Source organism: Denticeps clupeoides, chromosome 2 (assembly GCF_900700375.1).
Source record: "Denticeps clupeoides chromosome 2, fDenClu1.1, whole genome shotgun sequence".
Lineage (NCBI taxonomy): Eukaryota > Metazoa > Chordata > Actinopteri > Clupeiformes > Denticipitidae > Denticeps > Denticeps clupeoides.
In genome coordinates this window covers 33,253,644-33,276,823 of record NC_041708.1, presented here as the reverse complement: position 1 = coordinate 33,276,823, position 23,180 = coordinate 33,253,644, and the positions used below count along the sequence as shown (strand labels likewise).

The window sequence follows — 23,180 nt, the reverse complement described above, 5'->3', positions numbered from 1 at the left end:
CAGTCATCATTGTGTCGCATAAAAAGAGCTTCACAGGCAAGGATCTTGCTGCTACTAAGATTGCACCTAAATCAACCATTTTACGGATCATCAAAATCTTCAAGGAGAGAGGTTCCTTGAAGAGTTGTGAAGAAGGCTTCAGGAGGCCCAAGAAATTCCAACTAGTTCCAGGACCGTCTCCTAAAGATGATTCAGCTGCAGGATTGGGGTGCCAGCAGTGCAGAGCTTGCTCAGGAATGGCAGCAGGCAGGTGTGAGTGCATCTGCATGCACAGTGAGGTGTAAACATTTGGAGGATGGCCTGGTGTCAAAAAGGGTAGCAATAAAGTCACTTCTCTCTGTGGAACCTACCTCATCTGGACTATAATCAGAAGGTTGCCGGTTCGAATCCCGATCTGCCACTTGAGGTGCCACTGAGCAAAGCCCCGTCCCCACACACTCCTCCCCGGGCGCCTTTCATGGCTGCCCACTGCTCACTCAGGGTGATGGGATAAATACAGAGGACAAATTTCACTGTGTGCACCGTATGCTGTGAATCACAAGTGACAATCAAGTGCTTTTCATCCAAGGGAGTGCACTCACTCACAACACAGCCATGAATAAAGAATGGTACCAAAACATCCTCTGACAGCAACTTCTCTCAACTACCATCAACTACCAGGCTACCACTTCTATTCCACCCCCACAAGAGCTATTAATCAGTTTGTTGAATTAAAGTAGTTTTCCAAAATCTGAACCCTCTTGGGGTGAGTGAACAGTTTTTTGCAATATTTCGTGTTTAGTGTTTTGCATATTTTGACTTTAAATTGATAAGTAAGTTGTGTAAAATTAGTATAGCACCAGTAATTTAGGGTAACCAGATCTCCTCCTTTCCCCGAAGTATAAATTTCACCAGCAACAATCTTGCCTAGTTTTTACGCAAAATAATATATGCATTTTACCTAAACCTAAATTGCAGTTTTGCTGCTGCCATTAAACCTAAAATAGTTGTGTTAACTGTGGAAAACATCTATACCCAGGCCTTATCAGGTGTATCTGTAATGCCATGGGGAATGAGCTATGACAAAGGAAGCAAGTGTAGTGAAATAGTCAATTTATCACCTCAACAAACCAAAGCAATAAACAGGAGTGAAGGGCAGCAGCCTGGGTGAGCAGCAAGGCAGAGTTCACCCACTAGTGGGTAAACCAGAGCTTTAAAGGGACATGATTAGAGGTGTGCTCTGGTGTGAGCGAAGTGGGTGTGTCAGTTTATAAGTGAATAATCTGTCCTTGGGTGACTGTGTGTGTGTGTGTGTGTGTGTGTGGAGCGTGCAGCAGCCGGGCAGTGCAGGGTGTCAAAGCATCACAAAAAAAGAGTTTTTTTTTCTGTTATTTGTCATTTCCATAAGACAAGGCATTTTTCATTCTTTTTAACACTGAACATGACTGTTGATCAGCTGAAATCCCAGATTAAACTTTTTACTCAATATTGTAATTTTTTGTTTTTCTGCATGTACGGTTAATTAAAATGTTAGATGCTTGTTTTAAGATTGACTCCAAGGACCCATGTGTGAAGTAAGCAAAGGGAGGCAGCAGCTAAGGAGCTAAGGGAGGCCTCAAGTCCAGGCCTCTATTCATAATGCATTTCTATAACTTCAGTTTACATGTGTTCAAAATAGTGTGTGTGTGTGTGTGTGCGTGTGCGTGTGCGTGTGCGTGTGCGTGTGTGTGTGTGTGTGTATATATATATATATATATATATATATATATATATAGTGCTATACTGTTATATATGTTTCCAACAAATGTCTTATTTATCTGTGCTTCCTCACACATACACAAAGTTAGACCCATAGTAAAGTTAAAGTGTGTGAGTTCCGTGAACGTAATCACTCATTTGTTGTCATAATTCATTACCTGGCTACTGATGCCCAGCCAGTATCTTTTCAGTTGAATTTTTTTAGTTTCTTTAACAGAATTTTGACAGTCATATTTTTGTTGGTAAACAGTCCTGTCTAACAGGTCGCCTTTGAGGCATTTGTCCTATAATCCTATTTGCCTAATCCAGATACCCACTAATCGTCCGCTGTGCATTTCTCTATTTGCAGAGGGAACTCCATACACATGGTGGGTCGGCAAGGGCAACGAGAAGCATTTCTACTGGGGCGGTTCTGGCCCAGGCATCCAGAAATGTGCCTGCGGTATCGAGCGCAACTGCACCGACTCCAAGTACTACTGCAACTGTGATGCCGACCAGAAGCAGTGGTGAGTGTCCGGTCTCCTGGCCCCCTGCCCCGCCACTAATTACGTCCCGACATGGCCGCAGAAGGGGCTGGATGGGTTTCATTCTTTTTTCTATATATCTGACCTTACCAAGTAATAAGGACACACAATGGGCTGTCTTCTTTCTTCTGCAGCCTGTCCCTCTTTTGCAGTCATTACAGTGAGCAGCACACATTGTGTGAGACTATTGTGTTGGGTTGTGTGCTGAACTGAAATGCATGGCGCATGACACAGGTGCCGCCCCCTCAGCAGTGGTTTGACACTCTCATCGCATGGTCTGGGCTAGCCTGATGGCTCTATTATTATAAAACCCAATCCTCAGAGGCATCGCTGAAAGAGACGGGCAAGGTCGTATGTCAAATGCTGGCAGCAAATCGTCTCTGATGCTCATTTTGTGTGCTACATCGTGACAGGTCCACACAGCAAAAAAAGGGTCCCCTCCGCCGACCCCACTAATAACGAGTCAATGACGGACGAGGGGGGATGCACTCAGCAATTCACCGCCCGGATTTATCTATAACCGTCGGGGCAGAGACCTCGCTGTAACGTGGACAGAACCCCGCTGAGACGTCTCTCCAGACAGGTTGCGATTCAAGCTGAGACTTGCTGGAGCTCGACGGCAGTTGTCACTCCACAGGGAGGAAAGCAGATTGGACTAGAGGAAATATAAATGCCACACACCCTGACGCTACCCCCGCTGAGATGTAAAGATACTCTAACGTTTGTGAGGGTCAACAGAATCCAGCAAATGGCCAGGGTGTCTAATCTTTTCTCCAGGTTCCTTCAGACAGAGCCTTTATGTGAGTCACCATCCTTACAAACTGTACAACGATTCGGTGTGCCGCTGTGGCTTTTATTATTGTGTTCTGTTCTAACAGGTACAAGGACACAGGCCAAAAGCAAAATATATAAGGATCATTCTGATGATTGTGAGCCGCTGCTGTGAGAATGGACAGTTTTATATATTAAGCCTTGATTAAAACATGCAGAGACAGCAAGTTTATCTAAGCAGTTGAAAACCCACTTATTCAAAAAGTATTTCAGACAAATCTAACACTTACACACACACACATGCATACACACTGCACAAAATAAATCTTTGTCTAGCACTTAACAATTTCCGAGCATGTTCTTTTTCTGATAAGTTAGGCCTTATCAGGGCTCTTAGTTTTATAATCTCAAAATCTATAGAAATCGAATGAGAATTGCTGGTGTCTTCCTCTTGTAAGTCGCTTTGGATAAAAGCATCTGCAAAATTAAGTAAAGTTAAGTAATTACAACTTGAGCCAAAACCCCCAGTGGTCACGCTGATCTTTAGACATTTAACTAGGCATAGAATGACCACTATCAACCAACATATGAAGTAATTAAAGAGTAAAGTTCAAAGGGCACCAAAGAGTGAATACACCATAGGATTTTTGGGCCCCCCTGGACCACAGATGACCATCATAAAACAGTTGTGCCGATTGCTCCTAGACAGTGGCCATACTTCATACTATGAGTCCAAAGATGGCCGTTAGGAATTTAGGTTGACCATTTCACACTGTGTGTGCTTTTACAACCTACTTCTACTGACTAGTGACTAAAAAGCATATTTGTCAACATCTTAATTTGTCAGCACAGTCAATTTTAAGAATAAGAACATTTGCCAGAGCATGATTCACCTTGTCCTAGTGAAAATCTTGCATCGTAGCCTCTAGAGCCATCCCTGGTGGTCGACACCATTGATGGCATTCACACACAAATACGTTGATGCAAAATATGCGCGCCGATGCATTGGATCCGAAACAAAGATGGCGGCACAATCGAGGTTTTTTTTTTTCAGTTTCGGCGAGTGGCAGCAATGTGAGTGACTCAGTGCTCGAGGATGTGGGTGTTCTTAAATATAGAAAAAAAGTTCTTCTGTAATTTGAACTTTATACACAATGTTGGAGAAGAAAATGTTTCATAAAACATTGGCAAAATATTGCTTTAATCATCTTTTCATGATACTGGCCACCTGTCATAAAATCGCCTGCACCCTCACTTAATAAGTGAAATCACATGACTTTAGCAACATATGGTAACACATGTTTTTGTGTTTCTGCTAAACTTTTTCATGTTTTCTATATGATTCTATATGATACAGGGCAGTGGTGGCCTAGTGGTTAAGGAAGCGGCCCCGTAATCAGAAGGTTGCTGGTTCGAATCCCGATCTGCCAAGGTACCACTGAGGTGCCACTGAGAAAGGCACCGTCCCCACACACTGTTCCCCGGGCCCACTGCTCACTCAGGGTGATGGGTTAAATGCAGAGGACAAATTTCACTGTGTGCAATGTGTGCTGTGCTGCTGTGTATCACGTGTGACAATCACTTCACTTTCACTTTAATTTGTTAAATTTTAATGGTTCAGGAAGGACACCATGGTGGGCTCCTGGCTTTTATTGCTGCTGTTTATTTTAATAATTCACTATTTAAGCCTCCAAGTTACTTTGGTTATTGTATTCTTTAATTGCTCTAAGAAAGTATTTTGAGTGACCTTTTTATTTTTTATTGAAAGCAACTTTTAACATTATTTTGAATTTATTTCCCTCTTACTTAAAGGTTATTTTGTAATTTTGAGATTAAAAGCAATAAACATGTATTGGAATGTTAAGAAATAAATAATTGAGAATCAAACTGAACCAATTAGGAAAAGTGAATCGTTAGATGCATTGATTCAGCGTAAAAAAAAAAAAAATTATACATTAATTGTTTAAAACAATGATCATTTGGGACAGCCCTAGTAGCCTGCAATTCAATATAGTTCCTTCCATTATTTAATGAAGAATCTTCTCACCTTCAGAATAATGATCTGAACTGCATATGTCCGAACCAACCTTGGAATGGTTAACTGACCACAAAATCAAGGTTCTGCTATGGCCATCTCAATATATTTCTTGATGAGGAAAAAATAACAAAAAGTTTAAGGATTTTCTTCCTTTTTTCACTGTGAAATAGTGTTTTAACAACAAAGACCAATACATTTACAGCTACATTTACAACATTTACCAGAAGCTCTTATCCGCAGCGACAATGGTAGAGTGTGTTACCCATTAGGCTACTACAACTCCTTTTAGGTTTTATTTTATAAGAAATCACAGAGTCTGTAGAAGGTTGATTTGAAGGAGTGAGCGCTGATCTGTGATGTTTTTTGCCATCACCCCGTTGACTGGATCATTAGCAGCTGTACGTCTAATGGGTGGAAGCAGTTTCCACTGTCACTCCCATCATGCACAAAGCTCTGACAAACTCTGATAACGTTAATGCTTGTTAGCATATAAATATATTAATATGTTGTTAGCCTTCTCTGACACTTGCCCATGAAATATCTGTTTGGATTTCCTTGTAATAGTTGCCTTTGTTCTATGCTCTCATGGAACAGTGATGGATGATCTCATTAGAATGATGCACAGACAAACTGTATTTGGCCCCTCTTTCTAATAAGTGCTGTAATGATGTTTGCTCAGTTCTTTTTAAGCATTTTTAATATGATGCATATTTAGGATTACTAGAGTGTCGTCAAATACGTCACAGTCCCATTTTCCTCATACCTGACTGACCAACCATCGTCTGTCTTTTTCAGGCGTGAGGATTCTGGACTTCTGGTTTATAAAGACCATTTACCTGTCAACCAAATTGCAGTGGGAGACACAAATCGACCTGGATCTGAAGCCAAACTGACAGTGGGACCTTTACGTTGTCATGGAGACCGTGAGTTCACTGCTACACATACATATGTCTATGTTAATGGAAGCCACACCGGCAAGTTTTTTTTTTTTTGGCCCTAGAAACATGCTGTTCTGTCTATGCAGCTGCCTGCACAATACACAGAAAAAAACAAGCAAATTTCCCCTTCACATTCTTGCTACAATAATTCAGCTATTAAGTGCTGTTCATGCCTCAGGAATCACAGGCTTTGATTAAGCAGAGTAGCAGCGAGTACTTCCACTACAAACAACTCACCGTACTGTACCACCCAGCTGCATCTTAAACAGGTTTTCACAGGGACGCCATTAGTCAGACTTTCTCAAGAGGATTTTTCAAGGTGATCCCAGCACTGCAGTGCCTAGAGATGCCTTTGGCCAACCAAGACAGGTTGTGGGGGTTCTGGGGAGGCGCATGTGATCCCCGATCAGAGCCCAGTCCTCTGTGAACATCACTCCATGTTTAATCCGCGCACGCCTGTCTCAGTAATGGCCGCTGACAGTCAGTCTCGGGGTGGTCCGGGAGGAACAATAACGCGGTGGAAACGCAGGCCGCTGCGCTTTCCTCTCGTGCAGTGGTAAGCAAGCCCAGAGACGCACAAATGATGCGCTGCATCTCAAGCAGCTCCCGGCATGTGACACGCCAGAGCAGAACCGAGACCAAGGGCACGGCGCGTACTCCTACCCCCTCTATCATTCCGGTGTCAAATGATGCCTTTTCATGCCTCGTTATTCCTGTTAATTGCACTGCGCTTATTACGTACATCAGCTGCGTTTGATTACAATCACCTGTACGACAAGGACACCAGCCAGTGCATTGTGGGAACTTTTTGGTTTGTGCCAAGCAATGAACATATCGCATATCCAGAGTCAGACAACTTCGTTACTACATTGTTTACTTTAATAAAGGTTTTTATTTGTACTACACATCTAATAGCATTTTTATCATATTCAGCAGGAGATTCATTTGTTTATGTGAATGTATTTAATTTTCGTTTTTTTTTTTTTTCCACTGTTCACTGTGAGACATTTTGGTGTGGACATTTTACCTGACGCCAAAACCTCCTGCTGTGTGCTGCCACTGCAGCAGCAGATAGAGTTTTCAGCAGTGATCTTCTGCCATAAAGGTTCATTATACCCGAAGGCCTCCATTAACATATCCATTATCCACCAAGCATACATTACCCACATATCATGTCATTTCACTGATTTCATTAAAGGGCCAACAAAAAGGGGGCAACATAAAGGTGTACATCATTAAATCTTTGACCAATACAAATCTTATTTTTCAGAACTTTGCACAGAACATTTATGGTAGTTAATGTGTTATGTAAATGATATTATACTGACCAATTACTGGTCAGTTCTAACAAAAGCAAATGTGAGTAAAATCAGGAGAGCGAAAAGAACTCTTGCTGTTCACCATGGAGTTACTCTCCAGTAGGTAATTCTGAAATTAATCCCATTACTAAATCCATGTCCATTTCCAGCAGCTTTCTGGGATTCATCCTGATCCTCCCAGTGTACTTCTCTAGCTGTACATAATGTCATTAGAAACTATAAAGACGGTAAGCGTTACCTGTTCTTAGAATTAGTTTGCTTTTATCTTCCATATTTTAAACAAAAAAAAATGTTTTAAAACCAAACTACAAACTTTAATCTTCTGTTCTAACTTAAGTAAATACTGCTGACAAGTATTTGTCCTGGATCATGAGGTATTTCCTATGCCTCTGCTCGTGTCTTACAGAACCTGGACTTAAGTCATGGGTGTCTTTTCAAAGTCGATTTGCATTAGGGAATTCCGCAACTCATTTGAGTGCCCATGATGCATCGCTGAAGGTGATGTGTTTCAGGAGTCAGCCTCACATTAATCGTGTAGAGCCTCATGTGTCTGTTACTGGTAATTCTTCTCTCCGGTGGAAAAGCATGAAGTGTCCATTCCTCACCAGGGAGGGCTCATTGGGGTGGGGTGCACCTCAGCAGTGTGTAATAGGTTAGGGAAATCAAGGAGAACTGCAAATACCTCTCAGCAGGGCCCTGTTTATTTCCTTTCGCTTCTGCCAGACTGTCATGAATTAATTACAGCAAAAAGGCTGAATTATGTAAAGGAATGCAAAATTACTGGGTAAAGGGCAGGAGCTTATCAAGGCAATGGTATATAAGCGCAATGAAGAAGCATTATGTAATTAATCCAGTGCTTTTCCCCTCCCTTTTTGGCTGAAAAATGTAAATGGGTCCCTGGGAGGCACACTGGCCTGGAAACAGGGGACATTTCTTTGTTGAATTGTATGAGGTGTTGTGGGACTGGGTACCATCAACGTATTAATCCTGCTTAATTTTAATTCCCGTTTTTGGCACATGCCATTTGCGTCGCAGATACGCTAAACACAACACACACAGGCTTATCTATAGAGGGTCAGTGTTTGATGTACTTCACTAATTTTCTAATTTGGGGCGCTGATTGCATCAGCAGTCTTATATCTCGTAATCTGAATGTCATTGAATCCCACAGAAAGCATTACCCTAGTGACAAATACGCTCATAAAAGATAACTAGATTGCGTTAACTAGAGTGCTAAACAGAGGTTTGCTTGACTGCCTTTTTTTGTCCCCAGAACCAGACCTGAACACAACTGTGTCCATGTCTTTTTATATATATACTTTTTTGGTGTGTTCGATTGTTTGTGTACGAAGAAATCCTGGAAGCATTTTTCCCTAAAACAATAGAAGGCTTCTTTTCTTGCCATAAAAGGCAACTTGTCAAAAGGAAGACTCACTGGCCTTTGTCAGCCTCACAGCCTCTTAATCATAACACAACTCTGTTGGCAACTTGAAATATTGATTATCTTCATGACTTTGCATGCTGTGAAACTCTCCCCACCACTGCAGGCTCTGCATTGACCTTTAATTTATTTAGTTATTTTTTAGTTGTTATTTCAGGATCTTTGCCCAGCCTCAGCCTGACCTGTAGTGTCCTGAAAGTTTCAAGTAGTCTTTCCACACTGTAGTTCAACCAACCTGTTAATAGGTACAATTTTGAAACTGCACCATGGGCAGCACTATGCACTGAGCATGGGGCTTGGTTGCTAGTGTAAGTTCAAATGTGTACACAAGATTTATATAAATTAGTAGTTATAACATGAAAGAAACACTACCTTTAATGATTTTTGTGCGTATTGTCAGTTCAAATGATGAACACAAAGTTTAGATATAGTGCATGTTGTCGCCTGAGGACTGTCCTTGTTACTAATGAATGTAACGTAATGAATAAAAAAATTAAAAAATCCACATGTGCCTACCCGGCTCTAGAAGACATTCACATTTTTAAACTATTTATTTATTAAGATTTTTGTGATTACATCAACATATTAAAGGTCCCCTAGCCTGTCTGTGGCCCTGCAGTGGCGATGGGTGCAAAAGAGGGCTTTGGTCATTCTGCTTCGCCATTCAGAGAGCGACAGCTAAGACCGTCGGATCTGGAATTTCTTCCATTATGTTGTCATAAGGGGAAAGTTTACGTCTCGTTTCTCAGGCTTTGTCTGCCCAGAGAATTTTGCACCCCTCCCCTAAAAAAAGTAGCTCCAGCGACAGTCATGACTTTTAAACATGCAAAGCATTGCATTTGCTTGGTGATTGGATGTAAAAAAAGAGCACAAATTAATATTTTTGGTCCAGTCACGAGAGCCTCTGAGGAACCAATGGGTTCCTGGAAAAAAAAATGTGGTTGGTAAATGGTTGATATCATTTCGACAAATGGCTCCTCCTTATTTATATTTTAGTGCTTACTTTACATTATTTATACTCATAAATGTATGTCGGTCTCTCTGTGCACTTGTTGTATGTCTTCTATATACATTGTATGTCTTTCCCTCCGTGTAGTTGTTGCATTGTCACGCCGGCGAGCTGACTGGGGAAGGAAGCGCAGAGGAGGGACATGCTGGGAAAAGGATTTTATTAATAAATAATAAAAGGACTGAAACAAAACCAGGCTTGGTGGCCGTAAACAGTACAAAAACGGGGAACAACATAAACTAGCCCGCAGGCGTGTGGCAGTTGCCAGAACTCAAAACATAAGCACGTTCACAAACGGAAGTCAAGTTCATGACCTCACACACTGCTCCCCAGGTGTCTGTCATGGCTGCCCACACATTCATGAGTATAAATTTCACTGTGTGCTGCTGTGTATCACATGTGACAATCACTTCACTTGTTGTACATCATCATATCAACAACCCTATCATTTTTTAATACATGTAATCTATGTTATCATAAAAAGGAAGCTTGCGCTTGAAGATCTTTAGTGTCTCAGCTGTTGGAACATGTAGTAGAAGTTAATTCCACCACCTAGGAGCCGAGACAGAGAAGATTCTAGATGAATGCTTAGTACAGGAGCGACACAGCATTCGTTTATGGAGGCACCATGTGGTGTGTCCATAAAACGTTCATTGTTTATAAAATGGCATGTGGTCTGGTATTTATTATTTGTCAGATCAGCCCTCAAACCTGAAGTTCCAGGAATTCTCCCAGCATTCCAGATGGCCAGTCCACAGACTCCAGGATGAATCCAGAGTTCGTGTTGATATGCATTGTCCTAATTACATGCTCAGTGGACAGTGATAAATTGTGACTGCTTGGTAACGGATGACTATATTTGAATCTGAGGTTCTGAACAGCTCAGGTTCAACAAATGTCTTGTGTTCCCAGACTTTGCAGTCTATTGGGCACCGCTGACTTGGACGTGTTAATTGAATAATTTTTTTTTTTGCACTTTCCACACACCTTCAGATCAATGAATTTGTACATGGAGTACACGTGACAGGCTGAAAGCAGCATTGTGACCTTCATCTGCTCTCATGATCAGATTTAACACACATTTGAATTACATACGCCCCGCCGGTGATCAGTCACCTTGTGAATACAGATCATGCATAAACGATGATTTAATGAAGTGTTGCGGTCGTCGCAGCAGTGGCCGAGAGAATGCCTTTTTCCGTTTTGGTGCTCAAGCTGCTAGGCAAATTAACAGAGATAGATAACCCTGTAATTTATACGGGAATAGAATACCCCCCCCCCCAGCCTAGTGCTATTAGCTTAGCTCAGGGATGAAATTATAAATGAGCTTGCCTACTGCATTCCCTGAGATGTAAATACATTACATCCGTCTCATTATGATGCATTAAACATTTCACGTCCGGTTAGTTTTCATCGCGGTCAGACTGGAGTTATTCGAGTGTGTGGCAATTGCTTCTAGACATTTCATGGCTAACTGAGACTGAGTCTCCCGTTTGATAATGTCTAGCATCTTTTAAACACATATCCACTATTTAAATGTCATCTGAAATGTAGTCACATGAACAAGGCTTGATCAGGGGTGCGACGTGGCTTCATTATCTTCATCAGCTAAGCTACATAGGAGACAAAGAGGGCGCTATTTTCAAAACGGCTGCGCTAAATGCTTGTTAAATAGTGTAAGGTAAGACGTCCGCAGGACTTAAATAAATAGATTTATATATATAGATAATTATTTCTGTCACACAGAATACAATCATTAATGCCGTCATTATATATAAAGGTTTTAAATTGAAAGAGCCTGAGGATAGACACGCTACTTCTTCTTTCAGGATTATTTAAATCCTGCTCCTGTCAGTACATCACATGCGTGAACATCATTCATGATGGTGTTTTCTTCTAGTTTTGTGCTTTTAGTCATGTTAATCCTTACACTAGCACTTGACCTTACACTAGCAAACAAGCCCCACACTTTAAAGATAGTCCCCAAAGAGACAGCTAGTAACAAAAAGATATTAATTTATTTATTCCTGTGGTCACACACCCTTACCAATAGTGTGAAGAATATGAATGACACACTCACAAAATTGGTCCCAGTTTGCGTGATCTCAGATATCCTTTATGGTAAAGCAACAACATGTTCCAGAGAGCAAAAAAGGAAGTGCTAATCTACCATGTAGGCCTGCCCAAAAGCAGAAGGTTTTAGGCAATTGTGAAGCTATTCAAAGGTTTTTCTTAATAATGATGAGAACATATAGTGGAAATAATTTTCATTAGATTTAATAAAAACTGTTGGTCTCTAGAAATGTGCTAGAAGAACTGGTTGTTGGTCTGTACCAACTCTAAACTAGTCAATGATCTCCTACAAGCAAAGGTCTACCAATGGAGAGCAATAGTGTATTGCTGGTCTGAGAACAGTAGGATAACAGAAAATATTTCTCTGTACACATAACGTCATACTTCAGTGAAAGTAAGAAATTTCAGTAATAAACAGTTTAGGTAAGTCAGTATTTGATTGGTGTTAGACATTCAGGTTTTGTTACTAAACATATCTCTAGTAGCTAGAGGTGGTAGTAGCCTAGTGGGTAAGACACTCACCTATGAACCAAAAGACCCAGGTTCAAATCCCACTTACTACCATTGTGTCCCTGAGCAAGACACTTAACCCTGAGTGTCTCCAGCGGGACTGTCCCTGTAACTACTGATAACTACTGAAATACATTTATTAAGTCAGTTTTCAAAGAATAGTTTCCTCAACACATTATTTGGTATTTAAGTAGAAACATGAATTAGTGCACATTAGTCCAATTACGGGGTTATAAAAAACAGCGTTTTTTTTTTTAACTGCTGCGTACCTTGCGCCCAGCGTTCTGCACCCAGTAATGCGTTAAATAAGATACAAGCTTCTTCCTCATCAGAAGAAAGGAAAACCAACACCTTTTTTCCCCCACTTCACTTTATTGTGCACTGAGTGCAATTACAACTCTGAATCAATTTTCATTAGAAATGTGCATGTTAATGTGATTGACTTTTTTTGTAAGGCCGATAGAGGGGTGATTAATGTGTGAGTAATTTTGAATATGAAACCTGCCGTTCATTTTTTTTAGATCCAAGCTTGACTTGTCTGCGTAGATGCGGTTGATCCATACGTACTGTCTGGATGGATGCAGTTGTTTTGACTACATTTAAATGGTTTCTGTTGCATTGTATATAAAGACCTTCCTCTTTAAAGAATATTTAGATTAAATTGTAACCTTCTTATTGTCGAACTTGTGTACAGAATCTACAACAGAGTGAATAAAAAGATTGTATTCATAGTTGGGGGTCCTAGTGAACCAGAATTGATCTCTTCCTCGATGGTAACTTGAAAGCATGTTGTATGTCACTCGTTTATGTCACTCTGGATAAGGGCGTCTGCCAAATGCCGTAAATGTAAATGTATATCTCAGAGGATTATCATGTGTGTGTTGTGCTGTGTTGTGCCATGACAGGAATGCAATAGCAGAATAAAGGAGTTTGTTTACTTTTTAAAATAATGTAAGGATTTTCTTTTTCTAAACCACTGCATATTAATGACTCTTAGTCAATGTCAAACTTTATCCATCCATCCCTCTTTTCTCTAAACCTTCTCATTACATATTGATTGAGTAAGGAAACAGTTTTTACTTACAGTTAAGATTGAAGCTACCTGTTCCCTAAGAACGTTGTTGCATAGCACAACAATCAGGCGCTGTTTTTTTTTTTTTTGGATTTTTTTTAAGACTGTTTTGCTCATTATTCCCTGTAAATGAACAGACACATTTATTTTTTTCCTCTTTCACCACTTTACCATCTATATCTCAGGTAATTCTCAAATAAAACACTGCATTGCCATAATTTAAAATCGTCCCTGCCCATTAATAGCATTTTCTGCCTTACATTTGCAACTTAAAGGCCCCCCAGTCTGTTTCATTATAATAAACTTTGCTATTTAGGGAGTTGGAGAGCAGTTAAGGCATACGGAATGCCATAAATGAGAGCAACAGACTCTGTCAGAAGCCTTGGCAGTGTGAAATAGTCAATCCCTCACATTACCCATCATCCCATCATTCCTCAAGTTTCCATTAGGATTGGGTACCATGGTGGATTCAGGAACTCCTCTGAAATGTAATTAGCTAATTCATTTCCATTGAGGTTGAACAGGAAATGAACTCTCTTCTTTTGCTAAACCCAAAAGGGATCAAAGTTAAAAGGAACTTTCGTTCATCCCAAAATCACCAGGCAAATATCCTGGTGTTATGCTGAGTATAGTATTCATCATTCATACAGTTTAATATTTATAATAGTCATTAATCTTCCGTATCAGTTGCATGTATATACATTGTCCCTTAATTTATGAATTTTGTTTCTAAAAATATTACACAATTAACTTTTTGTTTGTGTGGTTTTAACCTATGAAACTTTGTGGCAGTTTTAAAAATAAAAAGTTGCCAGACTGAAATATTGATAATCAAATTTTCAACGTAATTGGCATTCAATTTTATGTGAGTGTTTCACATAACACTATTAATAACTAGATTAACTCCCAGATCAACATCTGAGTTTTTGACTCCACACTGGCCTCTGTAATAGTTTTAAATATGCATTTTAAATGCACAACGCCTGAAAAAATTAATTACAATTGTCATAAAATAATTGTCATAAATGTAAATAAATAAATGATTTTTAACTGATTGGCAACCACAATTTGTGTGTTAGTGTTCGTGCAACTTTTTTAAATTAGGTCAATATGATTAAATTTTAGGTTTGGAAATAATTCAAGACCATGTAGAATTAATTAATGGAGATTGCTGTTCAGGCTTGGAGCTTGCCAGTGCTGTCGTCCACTTTGGTGTGAGCAAGTGCATTTTAATGACCCCAGATTTGCCGCTCATTTCTAACAGTGCCATCTGGCGAAGGCACTGCTACACCCGTCTGGTTATATCATGAATGATTTGTATGGTTCCAGGCTTGCAAACTTAGATTGCCAACCTAAAATGAGTTCATGAGGAAGCATGGTCTGCATAGTCATAATTGTTTTTTGGAATAAGCCTTATAATTATGAATAATGTGTTATATCATATTACATCTCATCTTTGAAAACAATCTATATGCTGCGTAGTGTAAAATATATTGTCATGTTAATAGAAGTGGCACATGGAAATTCCCTGAGTTGTAAAATACCTGCAGATTTCTGAAGAAAAATTCCCACAGAGTGTGCAGAGATTTGTGCACATGCTCAGTTAGTTTTTATTTCGTTAGCTCTTGCAATTCAGAGGTCAAGTGAGGATAGAAGGGAAATAATGAGTAATAATGGCTTTAATGATAATTATGCCTTGATGATTCAAGTTGAGTAATGGCTTGGACTTGAAATGTTATTAAATTGTGTTAACAACTTTTGTTCCACATGTTCATGAAACTTTTATTATTTGAAGTTCATTTAGTTTTGATATCCTTTTTTTTTTACTTTTTTTCTGGCTTTGTATTGGGAGCCTTATGATTCCCTTTTAGTCATTAACAGCACTGAAATGACATTAAGATCCTTCAAAAACCATGGATGTCTAACACTTACATTCTTTGCCGCAATTATTTTCAAAGGAACTGACAATGGCAACTATTCTATGCCTCATATTTGTTGACCTGCAGTTAGTGACATAGACAAATACTCTGCAATTATCTGGAAATTGCCCATAATCATGAGCTCTGATCCAATTACATTCAGTGTTATTCAATTCTTTATCACCATTCCAAAAACCCTATGCAACAAGTAAAGTTGGGCAGAGTCACAGCTATAAAAATAACCTTTAATGATGCACTTGTTGAGTGGGATGAACACAGCAGCCTTTTGGGGTGTAACATTACACAAGGTTTTGAATGGCAGTAGCTACAGATGAGTTTATTATTGTCAAGAGGGACATAAGGAATGTATCTATGTTCTTTTTTTCACTGCATGCACTGTATGCAGTCAGTGAATATAATTTAGTATAATAAACTCTGACCAATCAGTAGTCTGATTTTAGCTTTTTCATGTCACCTTCCCAAACTTGGAAATATGTTCATGGCAAACAAGAAAAGTTCAGTTTGCAACACAAACATCGAACACGACAATGTGACAGTGTAATTGAAACTTTCTTATTGTTCTGTGTGAGATTGGATTTTTAATCTTGCAAATGATCTCTTTTTGAGTTGGCTGCCCTGCAGTGTGTTCATTCTGACCATGAGTGCATATGGCTCACAAGACAAACTCCCACAATTCCGCTCTTGAGTCCCATGCTTGAAGACAGGATTGCCTAATACCCTAATATTCATTCAGAGTCCGTGGGTTCTAATTCTGCTTCTGGTGTCATAGCAACAGTGACATCAGGGAGTCGGTGCAGTGCTAGGTGTTGACATTGCACCACTCCTGTGTAATATATAGAAGGTCTAATGCCATTTGTCCTAATTGTATGCATTATTTATGCAGCTCCGCTTCAGTCAGCTTACAACATGTTCCTTTTGACACCTTTTGTAGTCAGCAGTGTCAGAGGAAGCAAAATCTTCATGATGACAGGGCATTTCTGCTCACGCAGCTAAAAAAAAAAAAAAAAAGTGCCTGGGAAGCAAACAGCTTTATCAGTGTCGATGCCCTGACTGGATATGAATGACAATCCCTCCATCGCTGTTATTCCTGTCAGACACTGCAGGAACAGAAAAAAAACGATAAGAGAGAGACGGATTTTTCCTGAACGAACCACAGGGAAAAACAGCATGAGAAGCGTCAGAGTCCTGCAGCACGCAGAATCAATAACGGCGACGTGGCTCGCTCTTCCATCACTCCCCCCCTCCACCTCTGTAGACATCCGCCTATTTGGGCTCCTCTGCGTCGAACGCTTGTTAAATTCTGCTCTTTTGGCATCACCGCAGCGCAGGTGCAGAGCCGCACTCCCGCATTATGGTGGTAGGGTGGTAGTAGCCTAGTGGGTAACACACTCGCCTATGAACCAGAAAACCCGGGTTCGAATCCCACTTACTACCATTGTGTCCCTGAGCAAGACACTTAACCCTAAGTTGCTCCAGGGGGACTGTCCCTGTAACTACTGATTGTAAGTCGCTCTGGATAAGGGCGTCTGGTAAATGCTGTAAATGTAAATGTAAATGTAAATTATAGTTTGCGTGACGATACTCTGCCCTGCTGCGCCGCTTCCCGCTGAGTCTGCGCCCTCCTCCCGACAGATAAAGGACAGGCGGGGGCCGCTTGGCAAATGTCAACTGATGAAGAGGCGTGCCGTTTCTACATGCCTTATGTGGCCACGTGGGGCCCTTGGTCTGATGGGAGCCCTGCAGCTCCGAGGCGGAACTCTCAGGCCCTCGTTGGACGTTTGATCTCCATTGATTTGCGTCTGCACTGTCAGTCGGTACGCTGGCCGGTGCCAGAAAACCAGCGCAAGGCCCTGTGGCATTTTATTCCCCCATCAAAGGCATTTTTCGCCCTCCCAAATCCTGTTGCAGTCATTAAGAGGCAGGACTCAGACTGGGTGTGGATCGGGGGGGCATGTTTACGAGTTTCCAGTTTTATCGGTGGTCGCGGTGATTTGGGGGTGTCTGACTCGGCATAAACAGCCTGAAAGCTGTGGGTGTCGGTCTCCCTCCCACACTCGGCACAGAGTGCTGCTATTACGGCCTCCAGAGCTCAGCCCGCTCATCTGTCAGCTATTCAGATTGCGCATGGGAAAGGTCAGAAACAAGGGTGTGCGATCCTTTCAGCATTTGTTGAACTGCATGATTATGAGGCCGCCTGAAAATAACCGTGGGATAGTCCATGTAAAGCAAATTAGTTCAGAAGTGTCTATTAGCAAATGCATCCTTGGTCTCATCATTTTGACCTATAATGGGACCGCCTATTATTGGAAGACCTTAACCCTGCAGTGATGGCCTGTGACAGGATACAGGGCGCAGACATTCCAGCTCCAACAACATGATTCATCACATTCAACTAACAACGTCGGGATTTACAGAATCAGCAGGCACTTAAAATCCCTGTGAAGCTGATGTTGTGGTTCAAGGTTCAAGGACGGTTTAAGGAAAATGAAATTCTCAGAGCATCCGTGGAATGTGCTGGAAACATTATCCATGTAGGCACTTTTATATTCTGCTACTAATGGCTTGGTTTAGAGTCCATGGTTTATCAGCAGAATGGAAACTTCTCAGTTTTAATGTTACAGCTGATCGTTGTGTACACAGAAGTGAGAAAACTGATCGAATTTATAATCGAATTTTTAAAAAAGGAGCCATGGCTGGCATGTGGGTAAGAGAGAGATCCTTTATGAGCTGGATGCAGGAGTTGGATGCAGGATGCAGGAGTTTTTTCAGTAAGCACCACAGCACCCGTGGCATAAGCTTGGTTTCAAAAACCCTGACCTACTCCACTCACCACAATTCCCTTGTCTCTTTTCTCCTGTCTGTAAAATACTTGCATGTGACACAAGCATTGAAATTGTCCCCTACCTTTCAAATACCAGCATGCATGAAGATGTAGCCTCTGTCACAACATATTTTAATTATCTAACGTGATTTCAGAGTCAAGCCCCTGTCAGAAACAGTAGTCCTGACAGTGGATTGTGGTCAAAAATAAATATCAGGACTAAAACTGCCTCCTGTTTTAAACTATTTACAGAGGCCTAAAACACTGTTTTAGTCCTGGTCATAATGGCAGTCATTGGGAAGTCAAATAACAATGAAGACAGAAAAGTTTTGAGAACCACTTATGTAGAACTCATATTACTGCTTTTTCCCAGTTGTTTCCAATTACTGTTATTGAATGTGCTGTTCAGTGTGAATGCTGACTTCAGGTATTTTGGAGGTAATCACCATGCACACGTGTCTGTCCTCTGGCTCTGGTTCTGTCCTTTAGCTCAAAGACATCCATGTTGTGTTAATTAGTGATACAAAATTGGCTCTGTTCTGTGTGTGTGTTTTGTGCACAAGATGAGGTCCAGCTATAATTACCTTAAATAAGGATAGGGATTCAGGAAAAGGGAAGAACATTTAATTAATAACATATTTCAGAAACATAGCCTATCCTAAAAGTGACTTCTTTGATGTTTGGGGGACTCTTGTATAAAGTTGTGGCCACATCAGTAGTTTGATTGCACGCATATAAACCACCTGCCTCTAAATGTCTGGTATTTCTCACATCAAACCTCCCTCTAGACACCAAGCAGATATTTACTGTAGATGCTCCCCGCAATTACTCTTTTCTGCCCGAGTTCCAGAAATAGAATTAATGATCGTTCTTCCGCTCCTCTGCACAGCGCAGTTGGCATATGTGATTCCGTTCAATTTGCGCTGGCCTTTCGTGTGCCTATTGTATTGATTGTCATCTGCATTGTTTTTTTTTTATGGATTTGCCTTTGAATGACCGTCTGCTAATGGAAGCTCAGGAAAATAACAAATTTTATTTCATCGTGTCTTTACCGAGAAGGGAAGAGACTCTTTTACTCTTTAGTTTTTCTGGTTTCATGTACTTTTTTTCTTGTTTACTTGATGCTTCTTATTTGCCGCTTATTAGGATATATTACACATCCAGGTCTTGTTATGCAAACAGCATCTGTCCTCTTTCTAAATTAAAGTACTGCTTATGACAAATATATTGAAATAATGTCACCTCATCAGAATAAAACAAGGCTTGATAACAAATTTTGTGTAACCTCTATTAATTGAAATGGGAAAAATGATTATAATTACAGTCTATGGTTATTTTCTCATCCTGTTATGTTCTGTCTGATAGCGTCTATGCTTCACTGCAGTGTTTTTAAATCTCACCCGTGGTTCTGTCTTTACCTGCTACCTCTTACAAAGACTGGATGGTTCCCAGTGAGGGATATGATGGTTTTCTTCAACATCTCTTAGTGCCAGAATTGATGAGTAGATGTCACTGCTCTTTCTGCATTTTAGCTGGTGCAGCAATTAATTTCAGTGAATATGTACTCAGTAAACACACTTGAGATTGGACTTAAAGATATCACACCAATCTGCTGAAAGTTTATTACAACAACTGTAATTAAATGTGTCCTGTGCTCCTTACCATACAGCTTTCCCCAAAAAACAACTCTGTTGGAAAACATCTGTAGATAATCCGCCAGCGCACTTTAGGTTCAATTTATGGGTATAGATATTTATTTAAAGATATTTAATGCAGAGGAATATTACTGTCCTGGAATTTAATGCAGCATTCTTGTCATTTCTGGGCTGGTGATAGTCACACGTCATGGTTGATGCTATGTCGTTCCACTCTTTTTATGAATGACCTTGCTGCCCATCATTATAGTGCTATTCAAGGGTAGACAATGGGCAAAATACATAGTTCTTGCATTTGAAACACAGTATTGCATTATGTAAGTATATTTATTGTTAGTTTGTTCTATTCATTACAATGAATTACACATGTCTTTCTGATCTGAAATAGATATTTTTTACACCATATTGTCTTCACCTCTGTACAGGATCAAGGTCTGTTGCTTTTAAAACATATTTGTTTTATATATATAACTTTTCATACATTCCTTGCAGCTCTGTGTGTTTAATAGGTAAAATACTATTGGTAAAAAAAAAAGAAACAGTATGAATAATTTTAAATGACAAACTGCTTCATTGTTGTTATTGTTGTTGTTGTTTATAATATGAAAATTGCATTTCCACACAGCTTGTGCACTTTATTTCAGATGTATATCACATCTCTGCAGCTGATGCTGATATACAGAAAAAAAACTGCCACATAAAACCTTTCCTACTCTGACATTATGACTTGTGTGAAACTGAATTTGAGCGAGAGGACCATGCTAATCTTTCCATGGTCATACCTGCAAGATGGCTTCTCATCATTCATGTGGAAATCCCTCCATGGGAATCACTTCGTCTGTATGCCTCTTCCTAATTAGTTTAAGTAGATTTGGGAGAAGGAATAAAATAAAAACATCTTGCCCCAAAACACAGGAGACAACAAATAATCAAATCACAACGGAGCCCTGGTAGGTGGCAGTGGCCAGTTTGGGAGTGAGAACAGAGCCCAACCCTGCAGCCATGGAGATAAACACTGGGTCCAAAGCACTTCCTGGGCTTTTCTGATAAGCCCAGTGTTTCCTCGTGAGGTTCAGGCCTCCGCCTAAACCGGCCTTGCCCATTTAAGAAGGTGTGGTCACTGGCCACACAAATTTAACTCAACTGCTAGGCTTGGGATGCAGTGGTCTTGGCTGCCAGTCTCCGTGTATTCACCAACCAAAAAACATCCGGTGAAGCTTGCATGGATCCCTGGAGAAGTCAGTCTGTGTTGCCATGACATCAATTCAGAAGATGCAGATACCATCTCAGACGTCTCCTGTTGGGCTTTGTTGCCCATCTGTATACAGTCAATAGCAACAATGTTTGAATCTTTATTTGTCATCTTTTCCACCCATTTTATGAGCATTCCAGAAGAAAAGAAGTCCGAGTGTGTTTGTTTGGAAAATGTGTCCCGTGGCCACACTTACTTTGCACCTCCAGTACTTGACTACCTGTTGTAGGGTAGTGTCTAGGTATTACCATAGGTGAAGAAGAGGAGGAGCCCCAGGGTTCATGGTATAATTCTCTATAGAAAAATCAATATGTTTACAGTCTGCTCTTTTATTGGCGCTTCCTTAAACATGTAGTGGGATGGGAGGGGTTAAAGCCATATCCTATGGCTTAGGCTAGAGAGATGACAGTAAATTGAAAACTGAGGCTGAGAAAAAAAGTTCTGTTTCTTTGGTAGCAGACAAAGACGCCCCATCGTTATTCTCAACATGGCAGCAGCTCATGGTTGCTGTTGGTAGGAATGTATCAGGAACAGCAGTGTTGATGGAATATTTACACTGCGCCCTTTGACCCTACTTATGGATAGCAGTTATGAATAGTGAGTGATAGGGTTGCAGATGGGTTGAATTAAGTTTTAGATTGCATGTAAAAAACATCATATAGCAGATTGGCCAAATCATTGGAAGTATTACTCTATGCTTAAAAAGAAATCACTTATCATTCAGATCATGAACATTTGTGCATTTGTCTGTTTTATTGTCAGACATTCAGTCCTTGCTGGGAAATATAGCAAAATTACTGGGAACACATCTGAACATAAGGTGACCCATGATAACATAACATATATAAAGTGAGGAAAAAAGGGTTATTGTGTAAATATAATTTGAAGGGGGTGGGGCTCGTGACTGATGTTGAACGTCGAGTCATAGTACTTTAAATGATTTGACATTTCAATAAAGATATTTATGTTCTCCTAATCGATCTGCGCATCACGTGTCATGGACGATGAGAGAAGCACTTTAAACATGGATTATAAAACTGCTGTTTGATTATATGTTTAGCTGTCACGAGTTTGATTTGCAAAAAACCTGAAACTCACTCAGAAAATGATCAAAGTTGTCAGAAAACAACTAGAGTCCAAAAATTGCAGAAAGCTTCTTTAATAAAGATGAAGGAATCATGGTCCCGTGGTCCCCAGCATGGTCTTATATACAATAATTATTAGAATATTTACATCCTTCAGTGGGCATTCCCCCAATATTTCCAACTTATTGATTTCTTCACATCATGTGACCAACCCTTGTTGGGCTGGCCATTACTATGTCCTAGGTGTGGTCATTGAAACATGGTGGCTCCCTGATGTATACATAGGGACTCTCGTTGAGAGCTTCTGCGAATATGGCAGCTCCCTGTGGGATTGAAACCCTACCCATTCCATTGATTTAAATCAGCCACATCAAAAGAAGAATTCATCTCTGTGGACATCTCTCATATCCCATCTTTTGGCTTGTCACTTATCCCATCATGCCAGATGGCTGTTCCATCATGCCAAGTGGCTACCATATTTGGTCTGCTTGACCTGGAACAGCAAGAACAACAAGGTGCTTTTGAGTTTACCAGACAGCTGTGCGCATGTGCACTGTGAGCTCATAGTGTTAGTTCACGGGGAGTTTACCATAAACTGTGTGGAGTGTCAGAGTCTGCAAATGCTACAAAGGCTCACAAAAATAAATTGTATTTGAGTTCACTTGGTAACAGCTGCCAATGTAAGTGCATATAAAATATGGGGTTACTAATACAAAGTTCAATAGAGAATACATACAATCATTATAAAAGTGATAAAACAGTTAGTAATAGGTCATATGTATATAAATTTGGTATTAATATAGAAGTATATCTATATGAATATAAATGTATTCCTATGTGAATACATAAATGGTTATTAATATGTAAAATATGAATGTATATAAAGTGGTTATTAATATGGTATATACGTTCCACACACAAAAGTTATGGATATTATTAAAAAGAAAATGAAAATTATACAACAATGCAGTCATGCAGACATCACAGGCAAGAGT

General features: G+C 40.2%; 1 protein-coding gene across 2 annotated transcripts in view; it reads left to right on the top strand.

The window, feature by feature from the left end:
* Positions 1–23,180, top strand: part of cntnap2a (contactin associated protein 2a) — a 283,755-nt gene that overhangs the window by 215,034 nt on the left and 45,541 nt on the right. For both annotated transcript variants that reach the window (XM_028961990.1, XM_028961981.1), the window contains exons 14-15: positions 2,087–2,243; positions 5,866–5,993. In XM_028961990.1, coding sequence (XP_028817823.1) covers positions 2,087–2,243; positions 5,866–5,993 — 285 coding nt within the window. The remainder of the gene's footprint in view (positions 1–2,086; positions 2,244–5,865; positions 5,994–23,180) is intronic.